The 27,016-nt window shown below is 52.9% G+C and overlaps 4 protein-coding genes across 4 annotated transcripts; 2 read left to right on the top strand and 2 right to left on the bottom strand.

Moving 5' to 3' along the window:
- Window positions 1–216: 216 nt before the first annotated feature.
- On the bottom strand, window positions 217–1,137 carry CTRU02_211205 (uncharacterized protein; the record flags this gene model as incomplete). The annotated part of the gene is made up of 1 exon (XM_036720230.2): window positions 217–1,137. One exon carries the CDS (start codon window positions 1,135–1,137, stop codon window positions 217–219), a length of 921 nt encoding a protein of 306 aa, XP_036587973.2.
- A 2,368-nt stretch (window positions 1,138–3,505) lies between these two features.
- Window positions 3,506–3,937, top strand: CTRU02_211204 (uncharacterized protein; the record flags this gene model as incomplete). The annotated part of the gene is made up of 1 exon (XM_036720229.1): window positions 3,506–3,937. One exon carries the CDS (start codon window positions 3,506–3,508, stop codon window positions 3,935–3,937), a length of 432 nt encoding a protein of 143 aa, XP_036587972.1.
- A 1,733-nt stretch (window positions 3,938–5,670) lies between these two features.
- Window positions 5,671–7,665, bottom strand: CTRU02_211203 (uncharacterized protein; the record flags this gene model as incomplete). Its single annotated transcript, XM_036720228.1, has 1 exon — window positions 5,671–7,665. The coding sequence occupies one exon, from the start codon at window positions 7,663–7,665 to the stop codon at window positions 5,671–5,673; it is 1,995 nt and encodes a 664-aa protein (XP_036587971.1).
- A 13,560-nt stretch (window positions 7,666–21,225) lies between these two features.
- On the top strand, window positions 21,226–25,902 carry CTRU02_211202 (uncharacterized protein; the record flags this gene model as incomplete). Its single annotated transcript, XM_036720227.1, has 1 exon — window positions 21,226–25,902. One exon carries the CDS (start codon window positions 21,226–21,228, stop codon window positions 25,900–25,902), a length of 4,677 nt encoding a protein of 1,558 aa, XP_036587970.1.
- Between the last annotated feature and the right edge of the window lie 1,114 nt (window positions 25,903–27,016).

Below are 27,016 nucleotides of genomic sequence, written 5' to 3'. Positions count from 1 at the left end.
TGTTTAGCTGTCGTAAACAGGTATTTCTTTATAACCTCAAAATTCATGTCATATTCGTGACCTGTCTCATGTGACGGTAGAACATCGCTAGTGGTTGTTTCATCATGATCCCCTTTCCTAGGACTTTCTTGCTGCGAATTATCCATCTTAGATCCGTCATCCTTTTTGCCTTCAATTGCATCGAATTAGCGTGATTTTCCAGTGCAAGGACCGTGGTCAATTACCTGTAAAGACTTCTCCGGCCGCGAGAATCGGCAGAATGAGCAGAAATAATGCCATTATTTGGCCAAACCCCATTTCCCGAGACTCGGGAGTCAACTTGGGTGCCTTTACCCAACAGCGTATGACAAGCTGGCCAATGCCGTAAAGGAAACTGAATGCGATAGTTGGCAGCGTGGAAAGGAAGGCAGTGCCGTACTGGAGGTAGCCCCAGAAATAGGCCACAGAAACCCTACCAGCGCGTCTTCCAGAGATAAGATTATACCTCATCAGTAAGTCGCAACGAGTATTGGCGAGCGACCTCGCATAAAGGTCACCATATGTAAGAGACTTGTGTTCTTTCAGCCTGAGAGCTCGCAGAAAGCTAAGAAGCGGCCCAGGACCCCGTCCGTAAAAGTAAAGATCCTGCAATCTGATGATGTAGCCACTGACTATGAGTAACATAGTAGGGATGGTGGCTAGGAGATTCTGAGGGATTTGCTTGTCCTCCGCGCAGGGAATAAATGCGCTCGAGGGAGTCCCCATCAACGCAAGCTCGACTGAGGTGTACAACAAAAGGGCCAAAACACACACCATTCCAAACACGCGCGTATGAAGCATCCAAGGATTCTGGCTCCGCAGGGCGGGCCTGAGGACGTCTAGTGTTGCCAGGTGTGTTGTGGACGAGAACCAGGCAAGGCTGTGTGCGACGGAGAACTCGAACTTTGAAAGTTTGTTTTTGCCCGAGACGGCCGCGATCAAGATGGCTAACCCAGTTACAAGTTGCTGATCGCTGAGTGCCAGAATGAACTGCGTGAACGAACGGATACGCTTCGCGCGGAGGCGAGCATGTTTCTCCCTGTCAGCAGGGGAAATGTCTGCTTGCCGCGCAGCTGATCTACCGCTCCACCCAACCGAAGCGATGACTTTGCCATCCATGTCGTTTAAGAGGTCATCATCGATGGCCTCGAAGAAATAAGCCAGGAGGACAGCGACAATGGTAATGGTCGCAGTGCCTAGGAAAGCCGCCAAGATCTAGAAGCACTTGTTAGCCAGATGTCACACGAATGACAGGCGGTTGAACACAAGACGTGGCCTTACTCCATAGCCCACAATGTCACCGGATGCATTAAGAGGTTTTGCTAGCGACGGCGGTGTGCATGTTTGAAAGCTTTGTCGGCTGTCGATCGCCATAGTGGCGGCATGAACGCTTCCAGGTTGCTAACAGAAACTGGAGTTGGTTGTGGTGCCAACCTGATGAAGTTGGAAAGCCATCGTGTCTTTAATATCGGCATGCGTTCAGAAAGATCGTTTCTAGTCAGCCTTGTATGATGCTAGCATCGCCACCAGTAACTGCACAGCCTGTCAGCCTAATGGCTTACAGGAAACAGTTATCTCACAACCCACAACCTGTTGTCCTGCTGGCTGACGTCCAATAGGAGGATGAGCACCCATGCACCTGACTGGTCTTAGAGCGCTACTGGAGTACAGCCACACTCCCTTTTTTGGAGTCCGCGAGGGCTGGAACAGGTGTTCTCATATAAGAGAATGTTTGACTGTTGAAAGAACTTTTGAGCCTCAATCTAAGCGCGCGATGTCTGTATGGATCGCAGCGCCACAGGCCATTTTGATACCAACTGCCATCGACGGCTTGAACACCAATGCTTTCCTATGTCTAACAGAGGGAGTTTTAGCAAATCAAATATTTGAACACAACAAAATGAGATTTCTACCACGAAACAAGGACAGTACTTCTGACTGCCCTCGGAACATGCAATGAGCAGTGCAGGAACATACAACAAAGATAATTATGGTTAAATGTTGGCAACACGAGTTCAGCGATGCCTCTTCCTGCTATTGTAACCTTAAAAGATGGCCTACTTATTTCTGTCCACCCATCGTAATAGGTAACTTGAAGGGAATCTAAACAACGTAGCGCCGGACGCTGAGATTGAGCTCAAGGAAGTACCAATAGACGAGAATGGCGTTTTCGAAGTGCTGTTCCACGACTTGGGTTACTCTTGTTCTTGGGTGCCCGTGGTCCTACAAAACTGCCGCATGAATACAACAGTTTTCTTATCTTCGTTAAGTTTTGAGGTTTGGGGCCCCAATACTGTTAAACGCCACGGAGTCGATATTCCGTGGGTGAAAGTTGGCATATCCACACTATCCGGGACGCCAGGCATAAAATAGAAAGGGCTGGCAAATTTTGGCCTCTCAATCAAATCCTGAAAGATGACTTGTTAATGTGAGACTTGACCATCTTTCATCCCGGCGTTGATAGGTAATCACTTCTTTCGCCCATACCCACCAACGCGGGACGTGCTCGAGTAACCGCTTAGACTTCCTGAATAGGCCATCATTCAATTCCCGGACTCGAGTCTAGAAAACAACATACAAAGTGGCGACGATGGTCGCATGGGCCCGCGGCCACCGACGAGCTCACGCCAAGAAAGCCTCTGGCAGCCTGGCAACGACGTCCGAGTGGCTCGGCTCTTGTATTACGGACTTTGTGTGGGTTAGAATACCCCTGAGCCCGCGCTTGTGAACGCATCATAGCTTTACGGATACTTTGCCAAGACGCATTCGGCCGAGAGATGTACTTGCCAATGCCACTTGATTTCTGTCATGAAATGAAAGATGTGTTGCGACAACAAGCAATGCTGCTATGCTTCATTTTCACTTGGAGTTAGGTAGACGGAATACCAGGGCTATTGGGCGTAGTTTCAGCTCACATATAACTTCTCCTTCGCCAGTACCTTCTAGATTCAACGTTCAAGAAACCGTTCGTATGCTAATAGAATAGTTTGGCCACGAAGAACATGCTTCCTTTCTTATGGAGCATTTAGGCGGCAAATACTCGATTCTCGATAGTCAATAGCCCACATGTCGGCCGCTTCGGCCGGGACAAGCAGTCCAAGGCGTCACTACACGCAAGCCGCGCCTCATAGTACTCTGACACGACGTCGTGGGAAGCTCATGCGAGTGTCCACAAGTTCTCAGCTAGTTCATATAAATTCATTTGATTTAAACCTTATGACAAACTTGTGTAATAGCGTCAAGAATCCGTAGCAATCCTCAGTCCGTGGTTCATCATGAGCAACTATAAAGGTTCACTCATGTCCTCACATCAAATCAAATCTTTTCCTCAACCACGCTTGCAATCACTGGTTTCAAAAACATTCGCTTCAAAATCAACTAGAACAAATCCAATAGTCTTTATCCACTCAACCACTTGCTCACTCGTAAGAGTCCCAATTCTCTTAGACAAAAGCCTGCTAACACCGTCAGTTTCAAACATACCAAAATGTTCCACTCCAACGTCGGAATTCTCCTCGTCACGGCCCTTGCGGTTGGAAACGTCAACGCCTTCACCTGGACGCGTTGCAAGAACGCCGAACAGTGCGTTCAGGGAGACATGCCCAACCGCAACTTCGGGTCCACTGCCGGATCGAGAAACTGGGGGGGATGGTACGTCCCGACTTACGACTCTTGCAGCGGCTTCGCGTACGACCAGAAGGATGGATACTGGTACTCGCACGAGAAGGACGGGCTGCTTGTCTCGCCGGCCGGATACCTGCGGACCGCCCACGACTGCAATTTGATCGTCGTCAGAAGCAAGAACAGCGAAACCGGTAGCACTGCCTGGTGGAAACACCGCGGAGGCGACTGCTGCCTTCCTGACGAGGTTGGAACGGGCATTGATAACGTTTTTGCGTTCTACACTGGTGATCAGTAGTTTGTTGGTCACTAAGGTAGTGCCGAGCCTTACTCGCAACATGGGAACTCCAGTGTCAAATAGGTGGCACATATAAAGATCTACAGTACAAAGGCTTATGTGTTGCTCGCAGCCCGCTCTCTCCAATGTTGATATCGCAAAGCAAACCCTGCCCATACACTTCTATCCAATGGTATATGAATGGTGATCCTTGGTTAGTAGAAAGTCACTAGGCAGATAAACCATATTGGACATTCGTCACCGAATTAAAAAGGAAGCCATCACAGTTTGACTTGGGCTAACTCCCGATGCCTAGTCAGTAGGTGTGGAGGACCAGTAGATTGTCACAATAGCTATGCGTTCATACCGTAAGAGTTATCAGTGGTCTTCAGCCATATCTCTCACACTAATAACTTCATACGAAGGCTGTTCCAGTCATTATTCAACAGGGTGCGAGAGATGAGGGGACTTTAAGCGGAACACCCCTCAAATAAGACTGGACGATCTTTTTTTTACGGCAGACATTGGTTTTCGAAGACACCTGACTGGCGGACCAGAGCTGGTCTGTATTCTGGTAAGCCAGTTAATACCGCTATCTTCTAGAGATAAGAAAGGATTCGTGCGGAACAGTAACATCACTCCACAGCCCAAGATATCAAAGACCGAAAGCTGCCATGACATAAAAGACCATTAAGTTAAACAAAAAGCCTCAAAAGATACTACTTTTGTTTCCAGCCACCGGAGCTAAAACATAGCAAGCTAAATAATCACTAACCAACCGTGCGGGAACCAGGCCGCCGACGGGGCGTATACATCCAGGGGCCCGCGGCAAGCGCGGCAGTGACGCCAGCAAGGTTATTGCTTGGAAACCAAAGCAGCTATTGGTTAGATGAGGTAATAGCAGCAATATGCTCACACTCGCTTCGGTTCTAGCCGTGGCATGGTTTTGGACTTTGGGTTAAAGGTCACCTGGTGGTAAATGGATCCTTTGGTCACGTCTCTTACATATCACCAGCCTCACCTGAAGAATCTGCCACCCATCTTCACCTTTAGTTAGACACATAGTGACAAATATCAGGTGTCTTCTTAACAGCTTGCGGTATGCCAGACTAAAGACACAAGAAGTATCAAGGCAAGTTGGGCAATTGTTCTGAGCAGTCACAAACACAAAGAACCTCTGTTGTCAAACCAGGCGATCGCCGTCACCCTTGATTCACATTGCCTTATCCGCCCCGAAATTCCATTGCTCGCTTAAAACTCGAACAGACCCCTACTGGGCAGGGCTCGTGTCAGTCTGTACCTAAATCCTCCGTGATCCATCGAGACCCCGCGCATGCGGAAGAATCTTGTGCAGCCTTCGGCCTCTCTACCGCCCCATGGAGCCGCCCCGTCCGTGTTTCCATGCTCCATGCCCCTCTCTGTTGGTCTCGAATTTGTTTCCCCACTTGGTCTACCCACAGGCACCGTCTGGACTTTGTAAATGCAAGCCATGCAAGTCTTCATGCTGTTCTAGACTCTTCACCACCGCGCCTTTTTTTTTTCTCATCCCGTATCGAAACACCAAAATTCGCAATGCTGCTAAGAATGGTTCTCCTCCAAGTGGAGAACTGTGCTGAAACGCCTTGTAGAACACGCGCTACATGTATCGCAAAAGGATCCAATATCCCTCTCTTCTGTCTGGTCTGGTCAGGTTGTCGTCCGCCATTCCTATACCCCGTAATATAATAATTTCTCCACGAACGTATGCCGATCGTCTAAATAGCCCAGCTGCCTCGCCTCTCTCGCACGCCCCATGCAAGGGGGTCGAGGCTGTCCAGGTCTGGGTGTTGTCGTGCCCACTCATAAATGTACGCCTTGAGGGCCTTCCATCTGGGGCACCTCTTCTCCTCCGCCATTTCGGCCTCTGCCGGCTCCATCAAATGGCCAGACGCCATCTGCTTGGCGTCATCAACCTCCAATTCTTCAATGCTCATGTGGGAGATTTTAGCAAGCTCCTCATCAAAGGATCGGGCCATCGCGGGGTATCCCAGGGACAGGTAGTTGTAGACCTGCGTGATAAAGGTGTCATCGAACTCGGCCGCAATCTTCTCCTCGAGAGCCTTCTCTCGCTTGAGACGGTCTTCGAGGCCGTGAAGCATGTGGAGACCTTTGGCCTCCCCAGAGCGACCGCGGTGTTCGGCGGTGCTGGGTGTCAATGCGGTGGAGGCATAGTGGGAGCCAGGTTCATCTGTCATCTTTCCGAATGCTGCAGCAAATGGGTCTCCAGGAGTGGAGGGCGGCAGCGGTGTATGCAGCATTCTGGGTCCCTGGAGAGATGCAGGCACTATGGCCTGATCGCTCTCGCTCTTTCGGAAACAGTAGCCCCTCCATAATCCGGCTTCTCCCGTAGCATCCCGGTTCGTCTCCTCGAGAGTTGGGATCTCTGAGAACGGGTGGTCCGGCTCAAGCTTTGTATGCTTCGGGGAGGGGCACTTTCGGAAAACCAAATCCTTGCCCAACATTGGCGGCGAGGCGGCCTTGCGCATCCTGCGGAATTCGCTGGTTTCGGGGGGCAGCCCAAAGTTTCCAAAGGGTCTGCCGAATCCACCACCGCCGGCGTTGCGGAAGCCGGTCTCTGGAACGACTTGGGCGGGTTTGGCGATAGGCACCTCGGCAGGATTGCAGGCCGGTGTGGATGGAATATAAGGCATCGTAGCCTCGCCAATAGGCTTACTCACCGGCTCGGGAGCAGGAAGCTCTGGCCGCGGTGCATTATTGACGACAACAGGATCAGGGGCAATCAACGGCATGTAGGTCTCGCCAATGGGCCCTCTTGGGCTACTATCAGTAGTATGATGCCTGGTATTGGTCAACCACATGGGATCAGGGGGTCCATCGAGCTCCATTTTGTCGAGCGCTGAGTCGTCGTGCTCATCTTCATCCTCGTCGTCGAAGACGGGGACATGCTCACCCCTTGCGACAGCCAGTTTCTCTGCATGCTCCTGCATATGTTTATGCCAGTAGCCCAAGTCCGACGACTTACGACGGGTCACATGGGCATGGCGACCGCGAGGCTTAGGTTGAGCGCCCGATTCTTCCGGGGAGGCACTCTCGGGAGTACTGTCGTCTCCGGAACTCTCTCTGAAATAGAAATGAGCAGCGCCACCCTCACGTGGACGGCTGTTGGGGAAGGCTGCTAGAGCCGCCTCCTGCATCTGTCTCTCGGCTTCCATAGCAGCCCACTCCAGCATGTAGGTGCCAGCATTCTCGTCTTCCGACTCTCGTCTTGCGCCCTTGGGCTGGCGCTGGATTGGTTGAGGGGCAGGAGAGTCACTGTCATCAGCAATCTTCTTCCGTGACTTGGTTCGCTGGAGGTAGATATGATTCGTGTAAGGGGTGATGTCGGTCTTGTCCGTCGGTCGCGTGGCGGGGCCGGTATCTCCTACTCTTCGGGCTCGTCTCGACGTCTCGATGAGCTGAGGAGCAAATCGACGTCTCGTCCTGTCCTGGCCATCTTGTAGCGTATAAGAGAGCTGATGCGACGACTGCGACGGTGGCTGGTGTAGCTGTTGCTCGAAGGGATTGGGTGAGGGGGTTCGGGGAGTGTGTTCGGGAGTGGGCTCAGGTGCTGGGCCTGGCTGGTGATGGTGTTGCTGTGATTGTTGGTGTTGCTGTCCCTGTTGGTGTTGAGGGGCCTTTCGGTTGGATTCGAAGGTAGTCTCGATTGGGACGGGAGCGAACCGCCTCCGCGGCTCGGTGGACTGAGCCATGGCGGAGGACGGCGTTGGGAAAGATGAAGCGGGCAGGCGGAATTGAGAGCCAAATGGCGATCCAGACGAGATCGGAGGGAAGATATCAGGTGGTGGTGTGTGGGTGAAGTCCAGACGGTGGGCGCCGAGTTTCGCAGGGCTGGAGGACCCTTTGTATTGTAGGGGAGGGGTAGTAAATTGGGACGAAGATGTGACGCTCGTCCTTTGGTACCGGAAAGGTTGTATTGGTACTCGTTGGGAAGAGGTTGGTCTGTGGTTGGGGCGATGTCGGTGTTGTTGGTAGTATTATGTCGCAGCCCGTGCGGACGCGCAGTAGGAGAGAAAGAGTAGAGGGGGGAGTTAAAAGATGGGAGGACGGAGAGATCGTGAGTATTTGTCGGGGGAAGGAGTCAGAGTTACGAGGTACCTCTCTTTCTGATGTTCTAACTATTTGTGCAGCGTGAGCAAAAAGAAGTCGCCGCGCGGATGGGGAAATGCCAAGGGGACGGCGGTCACCGGTCACAAGGCGCCTGGAAGCAGCAGCAGCAGTAGCAGCACAGCAGCAGCAAGAAGTAACCAGTTGATGGGCAAATGTACATAAGGGTACGGGAAGGTAAAGTAGTAAGTAGTAATAGCAACGGCAGCAGCAGCGAGAATCGGGAAGAGCAGCCGCAGGGAAGGGGGGCGAGTGTGTTGCAAGTAATAATAACACAGTGGGCGAATTTGGGGTTCGGTACGTACCGGGGGGTACAAGGCCCACCCCAGGTCGAGATACATGGGCCTTGTCTACCATATGTGGCACTTTTGGTGCCGGGAATTGACAGTGCCATGTACGGGTACGTTCCAGGCCGTCCCAGGCAGGGCCACCTCACCCAACTAACTCACTTTCCGACCGAGGGATCCCCAAAGTGCGGGCCAGTAGGTAGCACAAACGAAGAAAAAAAAAAAAAAAAGAGACCAGGCAAGGCAAGGCAAAGCAAACCAGGTAATAGGCATGCGAGGGTGTAGTGGGGTTTCGGGCTGGCCTAGGGAAGGCGAGAAGCAGAGAGAGAAAGTGGGATGACAACCAAGTATCTCCTCCGTGTATATTAAACAGATCACACCGTACAGTCCTCGCGGGGCAGGAACACTCATGGTGTAATGAATGAATGATGCCACATTAGTGTAGGTGAGAAAGAAGACCCCCTCCCCCCATCTGCGCCTTTCCTTCCCCGACAAGATGCATTTCCTGAATGCCTTGTTATATTGGGTATGAGCGTTGAGAGACAGCCACCATTCCAGTTGCCTTCATTGGAAGTCCGCATTTGGAAAGATCAAGATACAAATCAAGAACAGAAAAAGAAAGAAGACGTAAGAAGAAGCCCAGGCCAGTTCGTCATTTCTCCCCCGATGTCGCACAACAGAAACCTGCCCCGCCTTCCATCTTCTTTACCCTACTGCCCCTCCTCAACTGCTTCTGCATGGCTGCTCTTGCCAAAAAGAAGCTCATGGCCAAGCCCCGAAAAAGAAATAAAAACAAAATAAAAACACAGTAACTTTTTTTGGGGGTCACACCATGTAGGTACATTGCCGCTCCCGCTCCCACTCTTTCCGATTGACCAATTCCATACTCTTGATCTTCGCATTACCGCAATAATCGATTGTATCTCGACTCCTCGGCGGCTCAAATGCACCTTGGAGGAGGCCTGGCCTGGTGCTCTGCACTACTCTGTACGGGGCCACAGGGATCATCAGTCTTTTCTCTGTCCCTCTTTGTCGCCTCGTTCCCAAGTCTCCTCTCCAGCTGTTCCAATTGAACCCCATTCAACCCAGCTAACCCATTCCTTTCTCCAGTCATCCATTTTTATTTGGTCTGATACCATGCATTTCTATCCAGTATTCGTTTCATTAAAGCCCGTATTTTTCTCATACGATCCGCTCTTTACCCCCTCCCGCGCAAAGTACACTATTACTACGGAAGACTCTGAAATACGACGCTTGTGGTCTGGGGACACCGGAACCTTTCCAGCAGGTCAGAAGGGCAAGGCAGCATGGCCAGGGGGAACACCCCCAAAGAACAAGGAAGACCCCAAACGAAAACCCATCTGACTCCATCAGTGCCCAAATGCCAATATTTTTCGCCTTCCCCCGTTTGAGTCGTTTCCGACGGTACAAAATGCACAATCTGCAATTTGACATCATCGCCTCAACACGACTTTTGCTAGTCCCGCCCAAGGGTACGACAGTCAGGGCGAGAGCCACAGCGATCATGCATACCACCCCGGTCTGGACTCCCACCTAGCACACGCCTGCGTGGTACAATACTCTTGTCATCTCCATACCTCACAGACAGGCTGACTGACTAACTGGACTCTACCGTCTGACTGTACAGTACGCACACACACTGCCCATCTTAGTCCTGTGAGGGACACCCGACGAGACCGGCACCAACCCACTTCAACACGAGACGGATGAGGAATGCTTAGCCTGCGTTGACAGAGCGAAAGAGAACACCACCGACGACAGTAGGCGTTGCTGTCTAGTACTATCCGCCGTCTCGAACTTTCGCCTGTCTCACGGCCTCGACTTCAACCACCGCTGCTACTTACGCACCGACATGGAGAGAAGAGGAGCCCCTAGAGACAACAGCGCCCCCCAATGCGGACGGAAATGGCGTCTGTTCGCCCCGGAAGCGTCTTCCATGTCCACCCCGGCCACATCATCCGTCCCAACATAACCGTGCGGTCTACTATCGCTGCCCGCTAATGCTCCTGCCAACCACAAACTCTACTTGCCAGCCTCTCACGTGAAGCGATGGATTTGAGTGCTCTGTCACAAGGCGTGTCACGCAAGTCCAGCTGCCACTTTAATTGCATTGCTTCTGTACCTCTCAACTTTGTATTGCCCTTAACTATCTTTCACCCCTGTCCCCGACGCTAGAGCTAGAGGCCCCAGACTGCCAACCACTCCATTGTCGTCTCCTGCCTGGTTCCCCTATGCCCGTTAAAACCTCCCCCTAAGCCGACAAAGGTGAAGAAAGCTCAGCAGGTCACTATCATGGTACCTTTTGGTCTCCTCCTCCAGGTTACCCGGCTGGTTATAATTGGCATGTAACTTTTCTCCAAGCGCAATTGGACGAAGAGTGTCCGTAATTTGGGTCACCTCCGTGATACTGTATGGCGAAATGAGCAGTTGAGGCGCTGTCGTGGCTGAGCTGCCGTTAACGAGTCAAGCCCCTGGGGTTTATGTTACGAGCCCTGACGAAGAAGCCAAGCCGCCATGGTTCACTCATCAGATTTCCAAGGCCCAGCACGCAACAAATCCGGGCAGATTCTGGCGCCTGGGACAGCTCCGCTCAAGGGAGCCTCCCGTAATGCTTCGTTCAATTCATGCACCGCGCTATCTGACGCTACTTGACACCTCAACTGACGCCATGTTTTCTTGGACCTTGAGAACATCGGACGACCACCGCTTCGGCCCCCGTCAGTTGAACAAGCTTGCACTAGCTAGGTCATACAAAACCAAGCTGTCTGTTAACTGAGGATTAGTCGTTCGAGTTTGCCAGCTTTGCCAGCGCATCAAACCAAGATCATAAATATTCCACATCCCACATCATAAGCGAGGATAACCAAGGCTTCGGATTTTGGCACATGAGAGCCAGGCAACGGAACTGACAAACTTCGTCACATCACGTTCCTCACGTCGTCTGCTGTACCGTTTTCCACACGGCCCGCGGGGGTCACATCTTTTTACCTCCCTATCTCGGGGCGCTGAGGTACTCGGTATGCGCCTCATCTGAATCAATCACCGAGCGCTTGCACCACTATCAAAATCCCGGATCAAGGTCACCCAATGATCTTCGGGCCCCGATAAACCCCCACACCGCTGTCAATCCTCCAACTCAGCGTCTCCCCACGGCCACGCAGACGCAGGTTGTCGCGCACAATTGCGTCGAAGCTTGCCTGATGAACTTTCACGGCACATATCCCTTGCCTCGATATCCTACCTGCCTGCCATTGGAAGGACTGAGACTTTTGTGTTACCACTCGCCTTGACGGCATCTATTCTGACTCAAATGGCGCTCCAATCCCACCGATACCGGCATCAGGCTGCCGCCCTGCGTCGGAACTTTGCATGTTTGACCGAACGTGAATATATCAGCAACAACACATTCATATTCCAGTACAAGCCCCGTCGCCCCGTCGTTTTGCAGAAAGTCATGGTCCGGGGAACCGCGTAAACTTCCCACCCACGCCGGCTTCACCTGAGCCAAGCATCAACCCCGGACCGGTTTGGTCGGTGAGAGTTCACGACAGCTTCACCGTCTCCCGCTTCCCCAGACTTGCCTGCTCTTTCGGTCTCCATGTCCGAGCACCCACGGCATCACAACCGCACACGTGCCCATTTTCTATTTCTTCCTGCCATGTGTGCTCACAGCGATGCTACCCCTCGCCTGCAAGCCACCTGCAGAGTGATCAGTTCTCACGATAATCAGGAACCGTAGACATTTGTTATTGGCTGCTGCGATGTTGGCCTGCGGCCACTAATGGGCCCTAGATGCATCTGACACACACCGCTCAGCGGTATTTTTTGTTGAGGCCAGTCAGAACTGGCATCCAGCGGGGAAGGTGGTGCTGCCATCCGACTCAGTACCTGTCTTGCCTGGGAGTCAAAATGTCTAGCACTAATTTACTAAGGAACTGGTCGCCCAGTTCGGGTTCAAACACTCCCTTTCTGGACCCGGAATTCTCATGTCCGCCCCGCGACGACTCAATAGGATTTCCTGCCGGACAAACCCGCGACCGGCCGGCGGGGCAGTTGTAGACACCCTCCCTTTCCCCGCGTTTCCAGCTCCACTCTTGTCCGTGACTCGCCGGACCTCAGGCGGACCTCCAAACGTTCATTGAGCGGAGCCGATGCCGGTTGTTTGACTCAATCAAACAGTGTCGTGGCGGAGATCTTGGCTGCAAGATCTGGGTTGCTGGTGGCCACTGTGTTTTAGGGCGCTCGAAGATCCATCAATGTCAATATGACTTGTGGGCTAATCGCGGACACTGTGTTGACCATCCAATGTTTGAAGTCATTCGCCCCAGGACCCTTTGACGATCATACGACGACGAATGCTACCGTTCTGATATTTTTTGTAGACGGTGCTACAAAGCCACGTAGGCGGCTAAACGCCTTCTCTCGGAGATGTTGATGTTGAACACGTCGAATCAGTAATGTCCGCCCTCAATTCAACATTAATCGCCACATGTGGACGGAATTTGCATTAGAACCTTTTGCAGATCATAGTCTCATATGAGCTTGCTCGCGTGTCTAGTGTTTATCTTTAGCGCCTAGCTTGAACGCCTCTGGAGATCGACGAAGTCTAGATGATCTTGGGGTAATCATGGAGCAAAGTTCGCGGCGGAAGGCTCATTGTGAACAACAAAGAGTATAACAATCCCAGGGTTCCGTCGACTGCACATAAAGCAACGGGCCTAATGTGTATAGAAGGCTAGCCGAAGTCGGCTTCCAAATGACGGAATTTGTCTGAACTATTGTGTTGTGGTCCGATTTCTGTTAAGACGAAATTCAGTCCAACAAGATCGACCAAACTCTGTGTGACGCCGTGTCACAACGGCAAAGTTTGATGGGCCACAAACAGACGACAGACATGTTCCGTCTCGAATTTGCCACCTAGAGTTTCTCGTTTTCGCAAGGCCACGATTCGGCGCTGCTACACCTGTCTGGACCAGGATCATAGCTGATGGCTAGAAGGTAGGCCTGTGTCGTTCGAGCTCTGAGCAACTGCTGCAAAACAGGTTGCTTGTTGCGAGCGATTAGTGTTTCTGAATTGAGTATAACTCAGCGTGATAGGAGAAGCCGACCTGACATACGTTGTCGTACATGGAAATTATCGACGAACTATGCGATTATCCAGGCGTTTTCATGTCGAGGCTTCCATCTATCGTCCTTAAGCTTGGCCACTTGAATGCGCAGAGCTCCTCCTGGCGAACTTTTGGCACGACTTGACTTGACATTTGGCATGTATATTGATACACAACCTTAGGTAGGGCATGTTGTCATATTCGCGATATCGGGTGGTCTAGTATAGATTAACTGACGTACAAAACTAGAACCAAATTATACATTGCTTGTTCGACAGGCGCGTATCATACGATATGTTTGGTACGAGAGGCACGACAATTTGATTACGGCGGGAGGTCTCTGTGTGTTACACATCATGGCTTCGGCCGTACTACCATGGTGATATTGAGATACATCACCTCGAGTAGACTCAGCCCAGATGAGATTAGACGCTTGAACTTACAGTCGGTCCAGATTCTCCTAGCAACAGATTCAAGCAGCATAACAATTCCTGGCGGAGTGCTCGCCGTCGATTTCAGACTCATCTCAACAGAAGAAATTCGTTTGTATAAAGGCCGTAAGTCAGGCGCCAACGCACAGGAGCCCAGCAACACGAGATATCCCCATCAAGGTAGCAAGCAAGAGGGCATATTTTTTGACAAGGACATCCACAAGGCACGCTCTGGATGATAACAGACTCATATCCGGTTGCAAGGGAACGCAGACGAGGTTGGACACGAGCAGCTTCGCTGAGCGCAGGACAAGTCCCGTCAAAAGAAAGCGCTGCAGGGCCGGATCGTGTACCGCGTTCCCCTGCCACGTCGAAAACGACAGCCTTTTTTTGAGACAGCATGAGATTGTCATCCATGCAGAACCGTTGGAAATTGCGTCTGCAGTCCTCGGCCAGCGACCACCGACACGCGCATGAGAACAAGTCACGATGTGCAGAACTTGCTTATCGCGACGGGTACTCGTGGCCAGAGGTCGAGTTACACGCGCCCGTGGGGGCGGGGGGCGTTCGTTTCTCCGTCTGAGAAACGAAACGACATGGACCCCCGTTATAGCCACTTGGCGGTTATTGCGAGATTGTCAAATGTGATGAGATGGGGCGCGCAGGAAATGACGCTCATCATCGTGACGGGAAAAACCACTCACGCATGTGTCTGACAGGGCCGAAATTAGCACCACCAAGGGGTCTTTTTTACGATGTAAGATTGTTTCTAGGCCTTCTGTTTCCAGACACGGGATATGTGACATGGAATTCACCCCCCCGGCAATATCACAATACTCGCCCGGGTTGATTCTGCAGGTCCGGTGGTGTTGGGACTGGGGTGTTTTTTCGTCCGTTGGCAGCCAAGCGAGTGAATCCTATCGCTTATCTCTGGCGGGTGTGCCTGGGTCTTTTCATGGACGTGGACCTTTTTTTATTTTATTTTTCCTGCTTTGCCTTTTGGCTGCGCCGCTGACGGCACCGAGAGATAACGGTATGGCGCGAAAGCGAAAAGTTGAAATTTGACTTCCAACGGCCGGGGCATACGACGCCTGCATGACCGGGGTTTGTCAGATGAACGTTTTTTACTTTATTTTCTGCGAGTCAGGCGGCGTGTCATTGAACGTGATCCCAGCAAGTAAACTTGGAAAGATAGAAAAAAAAAAAAAAAAAGCTTCTTCTATACTACTACGTAGTACGACACGTTTACGGCTGACGAGTGGTTAGACGAAACGACTCGGATCGGGAGATTCTGCGATCTCCACGGACTGGGGAAACCTCCCAATTGGGCAATGGAAACGTAGAGTCTAGAGACGATCAGCATGAGAGTTGTCCGTTTATAGATGCCGCCGAGTGCATTGACTATTGTGCTCCGGCACATGCTGCCGGCCACCAGAACTGCGTCTGCCTGCCATGACCACATTTTCTTTCCCCCTTGGGACCCGCTGGAAGTTGATGTTTGATGGGCGTTTCTTGGTCCGGTCCATCGGCTCCGGGGGGCGCGCGCTTTGGCATTATAACCCACGACGTACAGCGGCGCGCGTGTGTAGCATGCCCTGTCTCTGTGTCGTCATTTCTGGGTGTGCCGGGTTGCGGTGTAATGGGGGAGGGGGAGGGGGCCTGCGTCGCATTGCGCTGGCGTGCAGTAGGTCAGAGCAGGAGGGAAAAGACTCCGGCGGGATTTTTTTTTTCTTTTTTGCCAATGCTGGGACGGCGTGCCGTTGCCGAACGGTTTGAGGAAGACGAGAGAGAGGTTCTGAATCGAGATGCCGAGTGGTTGGTGGCAGGGGGTGGTTTTTTTTTTACACTAGCGAAAAGGGCCGGTTTTTGGGGGGATAGTCTAGAACTGGACTGGGGGAATTTTTGCTGGGCGGTAAAAAAAGTTGGAAGGGCTACATGGGTTTGTTTTTGTTAGCGCTTTTTCTTTTTTGCTACGTGGGTTTGTTGGAGCGAGTTTTATTAGGAACTGCAGTGGTACATGAGGTTATTGGGACGCTTATCTGTTATTGTGTGTTATTGGTTTTTGATATTTTCTGGATATTCCGTATTCAGATGCCAGAGGAATTTTGCATTGTCTGCCGGCGTCGGGCTCAGCAAGGACCCACTTGGCCGGGCTGCCGTCGATCGGCCGGAGCTTGTCCCCGAACCGGGCGGTCAGGTCTTGTAATTGTGCATGGTATGTTTTCAATACGACTTGAGGTTGGTCTTGGCCTATGCTACAGCGAGGTTTATGGTGCGCTGAATCATGAGAGCGAGGTATTAATTAAGTGGCCACAGGTAGGAAGGACTGTTGTCTCCATTGGCACTGAAGGGGAAGGCCGGCCCTCATTCTAGGTTCAAAGACGGAGTACGGCCTCCCTCTTGGGAGAGTCTCGTCAACGAGGAGAATCAAAAACTGTGATATCGTATCCCTCTGAACGTTCACGGCGGGGCAGATGGTGCTGTCAGCTACTGCGGCTGCTGCATGACGGGAAGCACGGGAAAACGCTGGCGTGGCTGGGTCCAGACGCACTGCAACGGATACCACCTCAGAACAGTCACGGACGGGGGAAGAGACTCGGGTTACCGACTTGACCAGAAAAAAAAAAAAAAAAAGAAACCTCCGAAATCGTCATCAAAGACGAGGGGGAACACATGACCGGCGTCAGATGAGCCGGGGATTAATTGCTTGAAGGACTTCGGAAAGGACGTTGAGGATCGCAATGCAAGGGTATCCAGACGCGACGGAGGGCCACGCAGGAAGGCCTCCTCTCTCCTCCGTCTCACGTACCCGAGCTTTCCGCTGCACTGTCTTTGTCTTGCTGTAACGCTATGCGCTACAAACCTACGACGCATGCATACACTGGCAGGTAATGTCTTTTTTTCGTTGAGGGTGTTCCTTGGACGGCAGTGTCGGCCAATACCGAGATGCATCGTCGCTGGAAATTTGAGCAAAAGGTTACTCGGCTGACGTGAGGGTAGACTGGTACAGGACCAGGTGGTGCCGGCGGGCAGCCTCAACTCAATTCTTCCCTGTCATGTAAGCACATGCTATGGAAACTCTGTTTTCTCAGTGCTACTGTCCGGGGGGGTCATCTGTTTAAACGGTTGCAAGATGCTAACATGGGTTTTTGGTGTTCGCAGTGCAACATAGTAGGGAACATGAAGCGGCCCGGCCGAGATGAGGTCATGACGGGGAAACAGAGGGGGTAAAAAAAAAAAAAAAAAGTCACACAGTTCACGGACGAAACCACGGCAAAGCGGACGGATGCATCACGATACTTGCGGCGGTGAGTCGGGATATTTCCCATCGGCAGCGCATGACAAAAAAAGACAAGCTTAATGGGGTTTCGCAGCGCAAATGGCCCGGGCTGGAGCTTCGAGGATGGAGCCCAGGCGGAGAACCGCGACAGGGAATAGGAAGCGCGGCGCTGCATTATGACGATTTGGTGAGATTGGGAGTGAGAGAGAGTGAGAGGAGCTTCTAGTATAGTGTATTGAAACCTTTTCACCCACTTTTCTTCCCTGAAGGTTGATGTTGTTCTCGGGTTTCGGCTCGAGGCGAGAATCTCCATACGTAGGACGGAGTACTTTACGCATAAGCAGTACACGGACAGACACTTAGAATACCCTCTTTTTTTTTCCTTCTCCTTGGGAAGAGGGGCGGGGCATCTGTATCGTCCTGTTTCTCACGGCGATTTATACCGTCACTTCAGGTCGGGGTCTGAATGAGGCCAAAGCGGTACCAAGGTCCAAAAAGAACTGGGTCTGGCCACGCATGAGGCTCGGGCGGAGGCGCTGGATGACTCGGGTTCTGCGGGGTGAGAATCAAAGAAAAGAGACAGAAAGATAGAGAGAGAGAGGTATGACTGAGACACTGCCCCGCGATTAACTTGTCTCTTGTGTGTGGGTGGCCCTTTTGTTCTGAGTAGGCTGTGGGAAACGACGGGTCGAGTAGCGTCGAGCAAGATAGGCTTTTGGTTGGGCTTGGGTTTCTTTGGGGGCGAAGTGAGAGAGGAGAGTAAGCCAAGATGGGATAGGCTGACGGACGAACCGACTTGGCTTTTTCGGTTCGTTGGGACTCACACGCGGCGCCTCAAGGAATACCCGTAGTAAAGGTTCTAGACGGCGTGGGAAACGGACGCATGCGTGGCTTTACAAACCCGGTTTTGGCCCTCGGTGTCTCTTTTTTGTTGTACGTCTTCTGGCTTCTGGGGTGAGTGGTGGCGGGGGACCCATGGAATGGAGGGTGGTCGGTGAGAAGAGGCATTGGTCTATTGTATTAGAGCCGTGGCTCCGGTCCGTCCAATGCGATGGTGACGGGTAAATGGCGCCCGTGGTGCAAGCGTATGACTGGAAGAGATGGGATGAAGGACGGGCTGGGGTAGCGTTGGATTGGCAATGGGAGGTGAGTTTGGTGTGTGTCGTGTGATATGGTCGGTATGATAAGAGATGCGCAGCATGAGACTAGCTTCCTGCCAGCGGACGGGAGATTGGCTTGATAGACCCAGATGGACAGGGCGACAGACAAGACGGGATGAGAAGGTGGTGGTTTGATTAGGGATACATAGTAGGTTATCCATGGCAGCTGTCCGTATCTCTCTCACTCTCTCTCACCCATTTCTCTCATCTCTCATCTCATAAGGCTGGCTGTCACTCATATCCCCAAGCCCTGTCTAATCTATTTTGGTCCATCACCACCATTGTGACGCAGATAACCTCATTACAATATCTCTTTCTTGTTGTAATTCACTTCGGCATCTCATTGCCTCTCCCACTCGAGTCAATCTCCGCTTCACCTCCGCTGGCCTACGTACTCCGTATTGCTACTATAAACATACATACTACTACGTGGTGTATAATATACAAACGGCGTCCCGGGCAACGAGAAGACGGGGTCACGGAAACGGAAACATCCAAGTCATTGTCGCATCTGTACGGATACCGTCGACAGCGGCCACCCCTGAAATTCACTCTGAGAACGTCCAAAAACGACATCATCCTTACGGGTGCCTTACGGGGCCAGACCAGGTTAACCCGGTTTATCGGGCTTGCTCAGCATCACCCCTGGACGCAGTTCTTTTTTTTTTTTTTTTTCTTCTCACATCCATTGAGACGCAGCGGCTTTTTTTCTTTTCTTTTTTCTCTCGTCAACCCCTGTTCACCGCGTGTTCTTGGATTATACCCCTGGTTCAGAGGTGGTTCCCAGTTAAATCTCCAATCCCCAATTCCAAACCCGAGGAAATGGAGTCTGCAGCGCGGGAATAGAAATCTGTACCCGCACTCCGTAATCATACGGAAAGCGAGTAAGAAGAGCGGGAGATACGGAGTAAGGGTGTGGAGGATTTGCGAGGTTTTGCACGCCTTACGCAAGCAGACGAGAAGCAGGAATAGGATCACACACACAGAGAGAGCGAGAGACGCAGGGTTTTTCCCTTTCGATTTCAAGTCCACTCGGCGCATCCCCCGTCCTATTCAGGAACGACTCCGGCATCTCCTTCGTCTCTCCCATCAACCCCCAGTTCCTCCTCCACCCCAACTGCCACGAGTCACTCCAGGGGACGGCCTTGTTACGACACACCTGTCAAAGGCTCGCGTGTCGTTTTTAACCTTTCTGCTCATTATTTGGTCGGATCTTATTTTGCGTCTTTCAACGGCTTTTTGGGGACGGCAGAGTTTACACTATCGACCCTTCAGCCCACCCATCTTACATCCCCCCCCCACGAAGAGCCGTTATTCGGGGCAATTTTCATGGTCATTACCTATTTGTGCTGTTCTGGGCGGATATCATCCCATCCACATCCACCTTGTGTGTGTATGTGCGTCTCGAGCCGCTTAGCTACTAGTCAACTGTTCGTTTTTTTGAGAGGAACAAGGAACCTGGACCGACGATACCAGGAACTAAAAAACCGTACCGGAAAGAGAGGGGACCCGGCTTCTCGTATTTGAACAACCACAGACCCCTCCCATCCTAGGTCCGTAGAGGTCTATCAAGTCTAGCCTCAGAACTGGATCCTGGTCTGGTCTGCTTCGTTGCTCTGGGGTAACAAACACACGTTGTTTGGAGTGAAAGGTGTGTATCTGTTTTTCTATTTTTCTGGTTTTTATTTTATTTTATTTTATTTTATTTTATTTTTGTTGTATTTTTTGATGTCAGTAATCACCCTCCGCCTATTGGATCTGTCCTTGGCTTGAGGGTGTGTAGATACTTGGCATATTCCCTCCATGTTTATTCCTTCTACCCCCGACATCGTCCCAGGTTTATTCCCCCCCTTCTTCCCCGTCGTCCCTCTACCTTTATCTCTCTGGTGGTGTCTGTCGATTTCTCGGGGTATCACCCTGCGTCCGACCTGATACCCTACCTGACCGGGGCCTTGGACCTCTCTGCCCACCCACTGGCCGCGCTATTATCACTACTTTACCAACCTGGTTCCGCTGTCCACTTTCTGTCTCTGGCCCTCTCAATTCACTTAATATCTGCTGCATACCGCACTCCGAATTTTCAGCGGTTTCTCGGACATTATTTACTCACACTCCTTTTTTTTTTTCTTCCATTCCTTTTTGGTGGCGCAGTTTGTTGCAGGAGATCTCTAGACTGCCGTGCTTTATTGTGTATACTCCCTTTTTTGACTACTGTAACAATTTCGTCTATTCTTCGGAGTCTCGAAACGCTCAACACGGCCCCAAAACCCCCAGTTGACGCCTCTTAGACCCAGACGAATGCTACCACGAGGCCCTCTTTGGCAACTCTCCACGTTTCGCGCCCTACGTCACTGTTCTCGACCCTGCAGGTAAAAAAAAAAAAAAAAAGGACACTGCAATTGGGGACAAGATACAAGGCCAAAAAAAATAGAGGCCGAAGAGTCCCCCCCGCCCAATTTCGGAACACGAGAATAACCCCAGAACAACACCAAATGGGAATTACCGGATAAGAGGGAACTCGGAATAGGAAAAAGAAGAAGAAGAGAAGAAAAAGAAAAGGGCAAACGGGAATACGAGACAGCAAACCAAAGGGGAAAAAAGCCCTCCAACCACCCCCACAACGCCCAGGTCACCATCGTCAATCGGAGGCGCACCAAGTACAACACCAACAAACGAGACTCTCACCTCAGCCACGCTGGGACCGCAACTCGGAAACGCCGTCCCAAGAAATCATCATCATCACCAGCCCTCGACAATTCAAGTCGCAAACTCGCAGCGGTAGCAAGCTTTCCAAAACTATCCTTGCTCAGGCCTGCGACACACAAACTCAACTCCTCCAGCCTCCTCCACCGCCCCCGATGGCGGCCACAACTTACATGTCGGTCCGCAGGTCCTCGACCTCCTCCACGGGTTCGGACGACAGTGAAGCTGCTGTTGCTGCACACACAGGCGCAGCATCAGCACAAGGAGTAACAGGTGATAAAGCCAGAAATACCACAAATGATGCCGCCTCCTCGTCTTCGCAGCCATCTGTATCTACCACCGCGACACCCAGCCCCTTCAACTATCTCGCCCTCGCCGAGTCCTCATTTACGCCTCTATCTCTCGGCAGCGATTTTCTAGACGACCGAGACATTGACAACAGGAATTGGAACAGTAAGAGTCAAGATAGCTCCAGCCTCGATAAGCAGGTCAAACGAGATTCGCCAACATCAATACCACCACCACCACCACCACCAGCAGCGACAACATCATCTTCGTTATCGGCTTCTGGAAAGGAGACTAATTCCAACATGGGCGGCGCATCGCCTGCGACATTAGCCATGGAGGGATCAGCAGAGACTAGGGTATCGGAGAAGCAACAAAATGTCTCGGGTGCACGCGACCAAGATGCACCTACAGCAAAAATAGAGTCATCCTCGGCGGAACATGGCCAGCCGCAGTGGAATCTCTATCGGCCGCCCAGCCAGAGCCAGCAAGTGGTGAAGAATGTGGGCGACACAAATGCGAATACTGCAGAGCTGCAGGAATCAGAAAGGGAAAACGAGGAAGAAGAACAGGACAGACTCTCGCGGATTAACCCGCGCCAGCGCTATGCCGGGTCGACGCCGTTGTCCCTTGATCCGCTGCAGGTGGCCAGGGGCAACAGTGCCGCTACAGATACCACAGCCGCTACAACCAACACCGCTACCACCCCAGATAGCGCTGGAGCATCGCCCAAGTCCCCGGCCACCCAAGCCGAAGCCCAAGCCCAGGCCCAAGTCCAACAATCACCCTCCCACTCTTCTCCTCCCATCCAGCCCATCGCCCCCCTGGCTCTTCGTACAAAAAATATCAACGACCTGAATAGCAGCAATCACAAATCTGCCCCGAATACGAGTTCCATCACGAGCCCGCTCTCGGCTGCATCCGCACCTGCTGCTTTTACCCGCCAAATCTCCACTTCGTCCCTGAGATCCAACAGCAGCCTCATCTCCCAGATTCAAGAAAGTTTGCATCAGCAGCAGCAGCAACAACAACACCATAATCACCACCGTAATTCTTCCGCTTCCAGTATCGTTCATCCTATTGCGAAACCCATCGTGCGAACTACTTCCGATTCTGGTTCTTTCACTCTCAAGCACCCTGTTCCTGATCTCAACTGCCGATCAGGTGCCTACGTCGGTAACGTAGCCGTCCTCGAAAAGACAGCAGAGCGCTTGTCTATGACCAGTTCCATCGAGGACGCCATTCGCGATTTACATGGAGAACTGAAGCGCTCAGACAGTCGTCGCTCCTCTATTCTCGCCGCCAGCGTCGCCGCCTCTCAATCCCCCGTCGAGGAGCCCGTTTCTCAACCCGGCCCCCTTCGCGTTATCCCTCCCGTCGCCTCCATCGTCGAACTGAACAACGCCGCCCGCCTCGGCGGCTACTCTCCCAGCGGCTACATCATGTCGCCCAACCACTCCCTTACCGGTCGCATGCGCTCCGGGTCCAAGAACTCGGCCAGCGGCCGTCCCGAGATCGATGTCGATGCGATCATGTCGCGCCACGGTCCCGGGAAGGGTTCCGCGAGGAGCGCTCGCTCTGGTAAGCCCTCGTTGGCTGAGATTGCCGAGTCCGAACCCGTTGCTCTGACCCAGAGCGCCCTCGACGATGCCGACCGGGCCCCTATTGCCGACGACGATGCCACAATTCGCCGGCCCAATACACACTACGAACAAGATGGTGGCACCACCTCGTATAATGATATGATTGGCGGCCAGATGCACCACGACTCGTCAGGCCTGGGCTTGGATTTCGGCGGCGAGAGCAGCAGGCAACATTCCGACGACAGACCGGCGACCCCGAGGTCGACCGCGACGTTTGACCACAAGAACGCCTTTGAAGACTTTGACGGTGTGCACTGCCAGCCCGACCAATACTCGGAGCGCGGTGACTTTGACTACCGCGAGCAGAGTGAGGGCGGCTACAACGAAATGCCTCCGCCCAAGCCCAAGACCATGCCGATGCCTGACATTGCCGAGCCACAGTTCGAACCAGAGCCCGAGCCGCAACCTCGCGTGCCCCGCATGTCGAGAGCGAACTTTGTCAGACCGCAGTCGTACTTTGACGAGCTCACCGGTCAGGAGATGCTGTACTATCCCGCTCGTGTACCGGCCATGCTCAACCTGCCCCCCAAGTTGTCTAGGAAGCCCAAGACCGAAGTCCGTAACGCAAGGCATTCCAAGGTGCTCCAGGCCATGGGCCATCCTGGATTTGGCAAGGCCGAATACCTACCGCAGAACCCAGAGGCCCCGCCCGTGCGCGAGTCCAAGATGTGGCTGCCCGATCCGCTAGCAGGCCACGGAATGACCACCTTCGGAAGCGACATGGAAGGGTCCAGGTCTGGAGCCGCATCCATCAAGGACGCGGCCACGCCCATTGACTCGCAGGTGCCGGCCGAGCAGAAGGACAGCCTCTTGGCTGCCGACGAGCCCGAGGAGATGCCGCAGCCTCCTCCGCCTGTCCAGCAGCGTCGCAAGTCGAAGATGCCAAGGGGATCCGATATCCCGCCGCAGCTGCGTGCGAGCGCCTTCTTCGACCTGCCGTCTACGACGCCGCAGATTGAGATGAAGGACGGCTCGGCCATGGCGACGCTGGACAGTATTCTCGATGCATCTGCCAACGCCCCCGTCAGCGCGTTTACCGACCATGCTTTTGCCGGCAAGCTGGGTTCAGAGGTGTATGGTCCGGACGGGAAGAAAAAACGGAAGTCCGCTGCACCGGGCGCCTTGCTGCCCGAGGAGCACAGGGCTGCCTCGCAGAGGAAAAAGAAAGGCATCACTCCCTTTGGCAAGAACTCTGCCGATACATCTCGAACCAACTCAATGGCTCAACAGCGCGAGGAAAGCAGGAGTCTGACCGAGAACGTCGACGGCGGACGGAGGAAGTCTGGCGAGCATTCTGGCGACGAGCGGGACGAGGAAGAAGAGGAGGAGGAGGAAGAGGAGGAAGACGAGTTCGCCCACGTCCTCGACGGACCTCCGACGACACTGCTCGCCGAGCTTCAGTTGCGCAAGTACCAGGCAAAGATGCGGACGCAAATGCCCAACAGCGCCATTCCAGGCGGCATGCACTCGACGCTGCTCGAGCTCGATGCTGTTGCCGAGGCGCAGAAGAGGCACCGCGAGCGCAAGAAGATTGCCCTGGCCTGGGAAGACGCCGGCAACCAGGGAGACGACAGCTCCGAGGACGAAGAGGTGCCTCTGGGTGTGTTGTACGCCAACCAGGGCGCCCTGGCCAACATGAACCGTCCCATCGGTCTGATGGAGCGCCGCGAGATGGAGGAAAATGAGCCCTTGAGCTCTCGTCGTGCACGTCTGCAGGGCCAGGAGCCGCCCAGGACTCTGGCCAAGCAGAGGAGCAACCTTACTCTCAATGCTGGTCTGAGCCAACTTGCTCTTAACCGCATGCCTTCGTCTGAACGCGTCATGCCGCGAGAAGAGTCTGACGACGAAGGAGTCGAGGGCGAGACGCTCGGCGAGCGTATGCGTCGCCTCAGAGCCAAGGAAGAGGCCGAACACAACAACCTGCCCAAGGCCCGCCCCGTTAGCCACGCCTTCTCCGCCGAGATGCTCACGCAGTTTGGCGACTCGGAGGAGAAGAAGGACGGAGACAAGGGCAAGGAGGCGGATGTGCCGCCCGAGGAAGAGACTCTCGGCCAGCGCAGAAAGAGACTCCAGGCGGAGCGTGAGGCTCGCGAGCGCGAGATGATGATGGGAGGTGGTCCCAACCCGGCACCGCAGGCCGAGATACCCGTGATTCGCAAGCGTCACAGCCTGGCTTCTGTCCTCGGAAACCACCCCATCATTGAGAACCCCAACGCGAACGAGCACCGCCGGCTGCAAGAAGAAGAGCGCAAGGTCAAGGCCCAGGATGCCAAGCTGGCCGCCGTCCGCGCGCAGATGCCGACCACCCTCGACGCACCCAATGTGCAACGTACTGGTGGCTACAGGAACGGTCAGTTCAACGACGGCACGGGAGGAGGCCTCATCGATACCGTCCGGTCCAGCAACGCCGGAGTTGGCGCCAGCATGCCAAACCCGGGCATGCAGAATCCCAATTGGAACCGATCCAGCATGGCTTTCAGCAGCTACGGTATGCCTCTTCAGCAGCCTATGATGCAGCAGCAGCAGCAGCAGCCCGCGTACGGCGGACTCATCGGCCAGGCGGGCGTCACCCAGATGGCCAACAAGCCGACGATGACCAGCGGGTACGGTAATTACGCCAACAACGGCTATGCTGCTGGAGGCATGGGTATGGGCATGGGCATGGGCGGCATGAACGGCATGAATGGCATGAATGGCATGAACAACATGAACATGAACATGAACCCGTACGGCGGCGGTATGGGCATGCCAATGCAGATGCAACCGATGGGAATGAACATGGGTATGCAGCAGGGCATGACGCCCTTGCAAATGCAACAGATGCAGCAGATGCAAATGCAGATGCAGATGCAGCCTGGCCAGATGCAGTCTATCGAGCGGTGGCGACAGAGCGTGATGCAGTAACGGCCTGTTTACCGGAAACCGTACCGTACTCGCACAAACATAAAACACACGACCATACAAACCGTCAATGAGCTATATAATTTATACGGCGGGGTTGGGATGGTCTGTATATAAAGGATGACACACTCGGGCATTGCGAGGGGCGTTGGAAACATTTTATTACTACCACTAGTATTATTACCTTTTTTTTTATCTGTTTTTTATATCATTTCTTTTGTCTTGGTATGTTGGCAAAGCGTGGAAAGCGCAGCGAGCATTGGAGATGGGATATTGGAGATGGAAATGGAGGGGGGGGGGGGGGGGGGGGATGGTCTTGGGTACACACCAATTGCATATACCAGTTGTAACGATGGCATTGGGCGATTGTATTGTGCTTGAGCGAGCAATGGGTATTTTATTATGTCGTGGTTAGGCCTGGCGTGGCCTTTTTTTTCTTCTCGGTTCTACAGATATACAGACTTACAGATGTTGTATTGATATATACACTGCCTCGATAGAAGGCTTATTCGATGATACTGGGATCGTCTTGGTGTTTGGTCTGCTAGTGGTTTGGCAGTGAAGTCGTATTGCTGTAATCTTGGACCAGCATCCCCCCCCCCCCCCCCCTATATTTTCGGTGCCGAGATGGGTCCCCTGAGTGACCCGCAGTGAGGATAATAATAGCACATGTAGATTGCCTGGTACGGGTACAGACAGCTACAGCTTACGTACTACGTAGTAGTATGGCGAGCTGCATGTACACTAGCAAAAGTCGAGCTCCCTCCCCAGGCCAGGCCAGGCCAGGCCATCCCGCGTCCCGGGGGGGGGGGGGGGGGGGGGGGGTCTCAGTTTGGGGTTGCCTCGTAACGCGCGATTACGAGGACATTGTATCCGTATTTTATTTCCTTTTGATTTAATCAAGCCATCAGCCCTACGCTGTTCGAGACGCGTCCCTTGACGAGCCCGTGCTTGAAACGATTTCATGGGTGGTTTGATTTGGGCGGACAAAGTGTCCCTAGTTTTGTTTTGGGGCCGAGGCATGTGCTCATTACGTTGATCTTTAGATGCATTGACACTGTTTTTGTATCAGTCGTAGTCATCTTGAAAACAGTGCGTGGGGAGAAAAACACAGTGG

Source organism: Colletotrichum truncatum, assembly GCF_014235925.2.
Source record: "Colletotrichum truncatum strain CMES1059 chromosome Unknown Contig_0007, whole genome shotgun sequence".
In the NCBI taxonomy this organism is placed as follows: Eukaryota; Fungi; Ascomycota; class Sordariomycetes; order Glomerellales; family Glomerellaceae; genus Colletotrichum; species Colletotrichum truncatum.
This window is presented reverse-complemented; position numbering and strand designations above follow the sequence as displayed.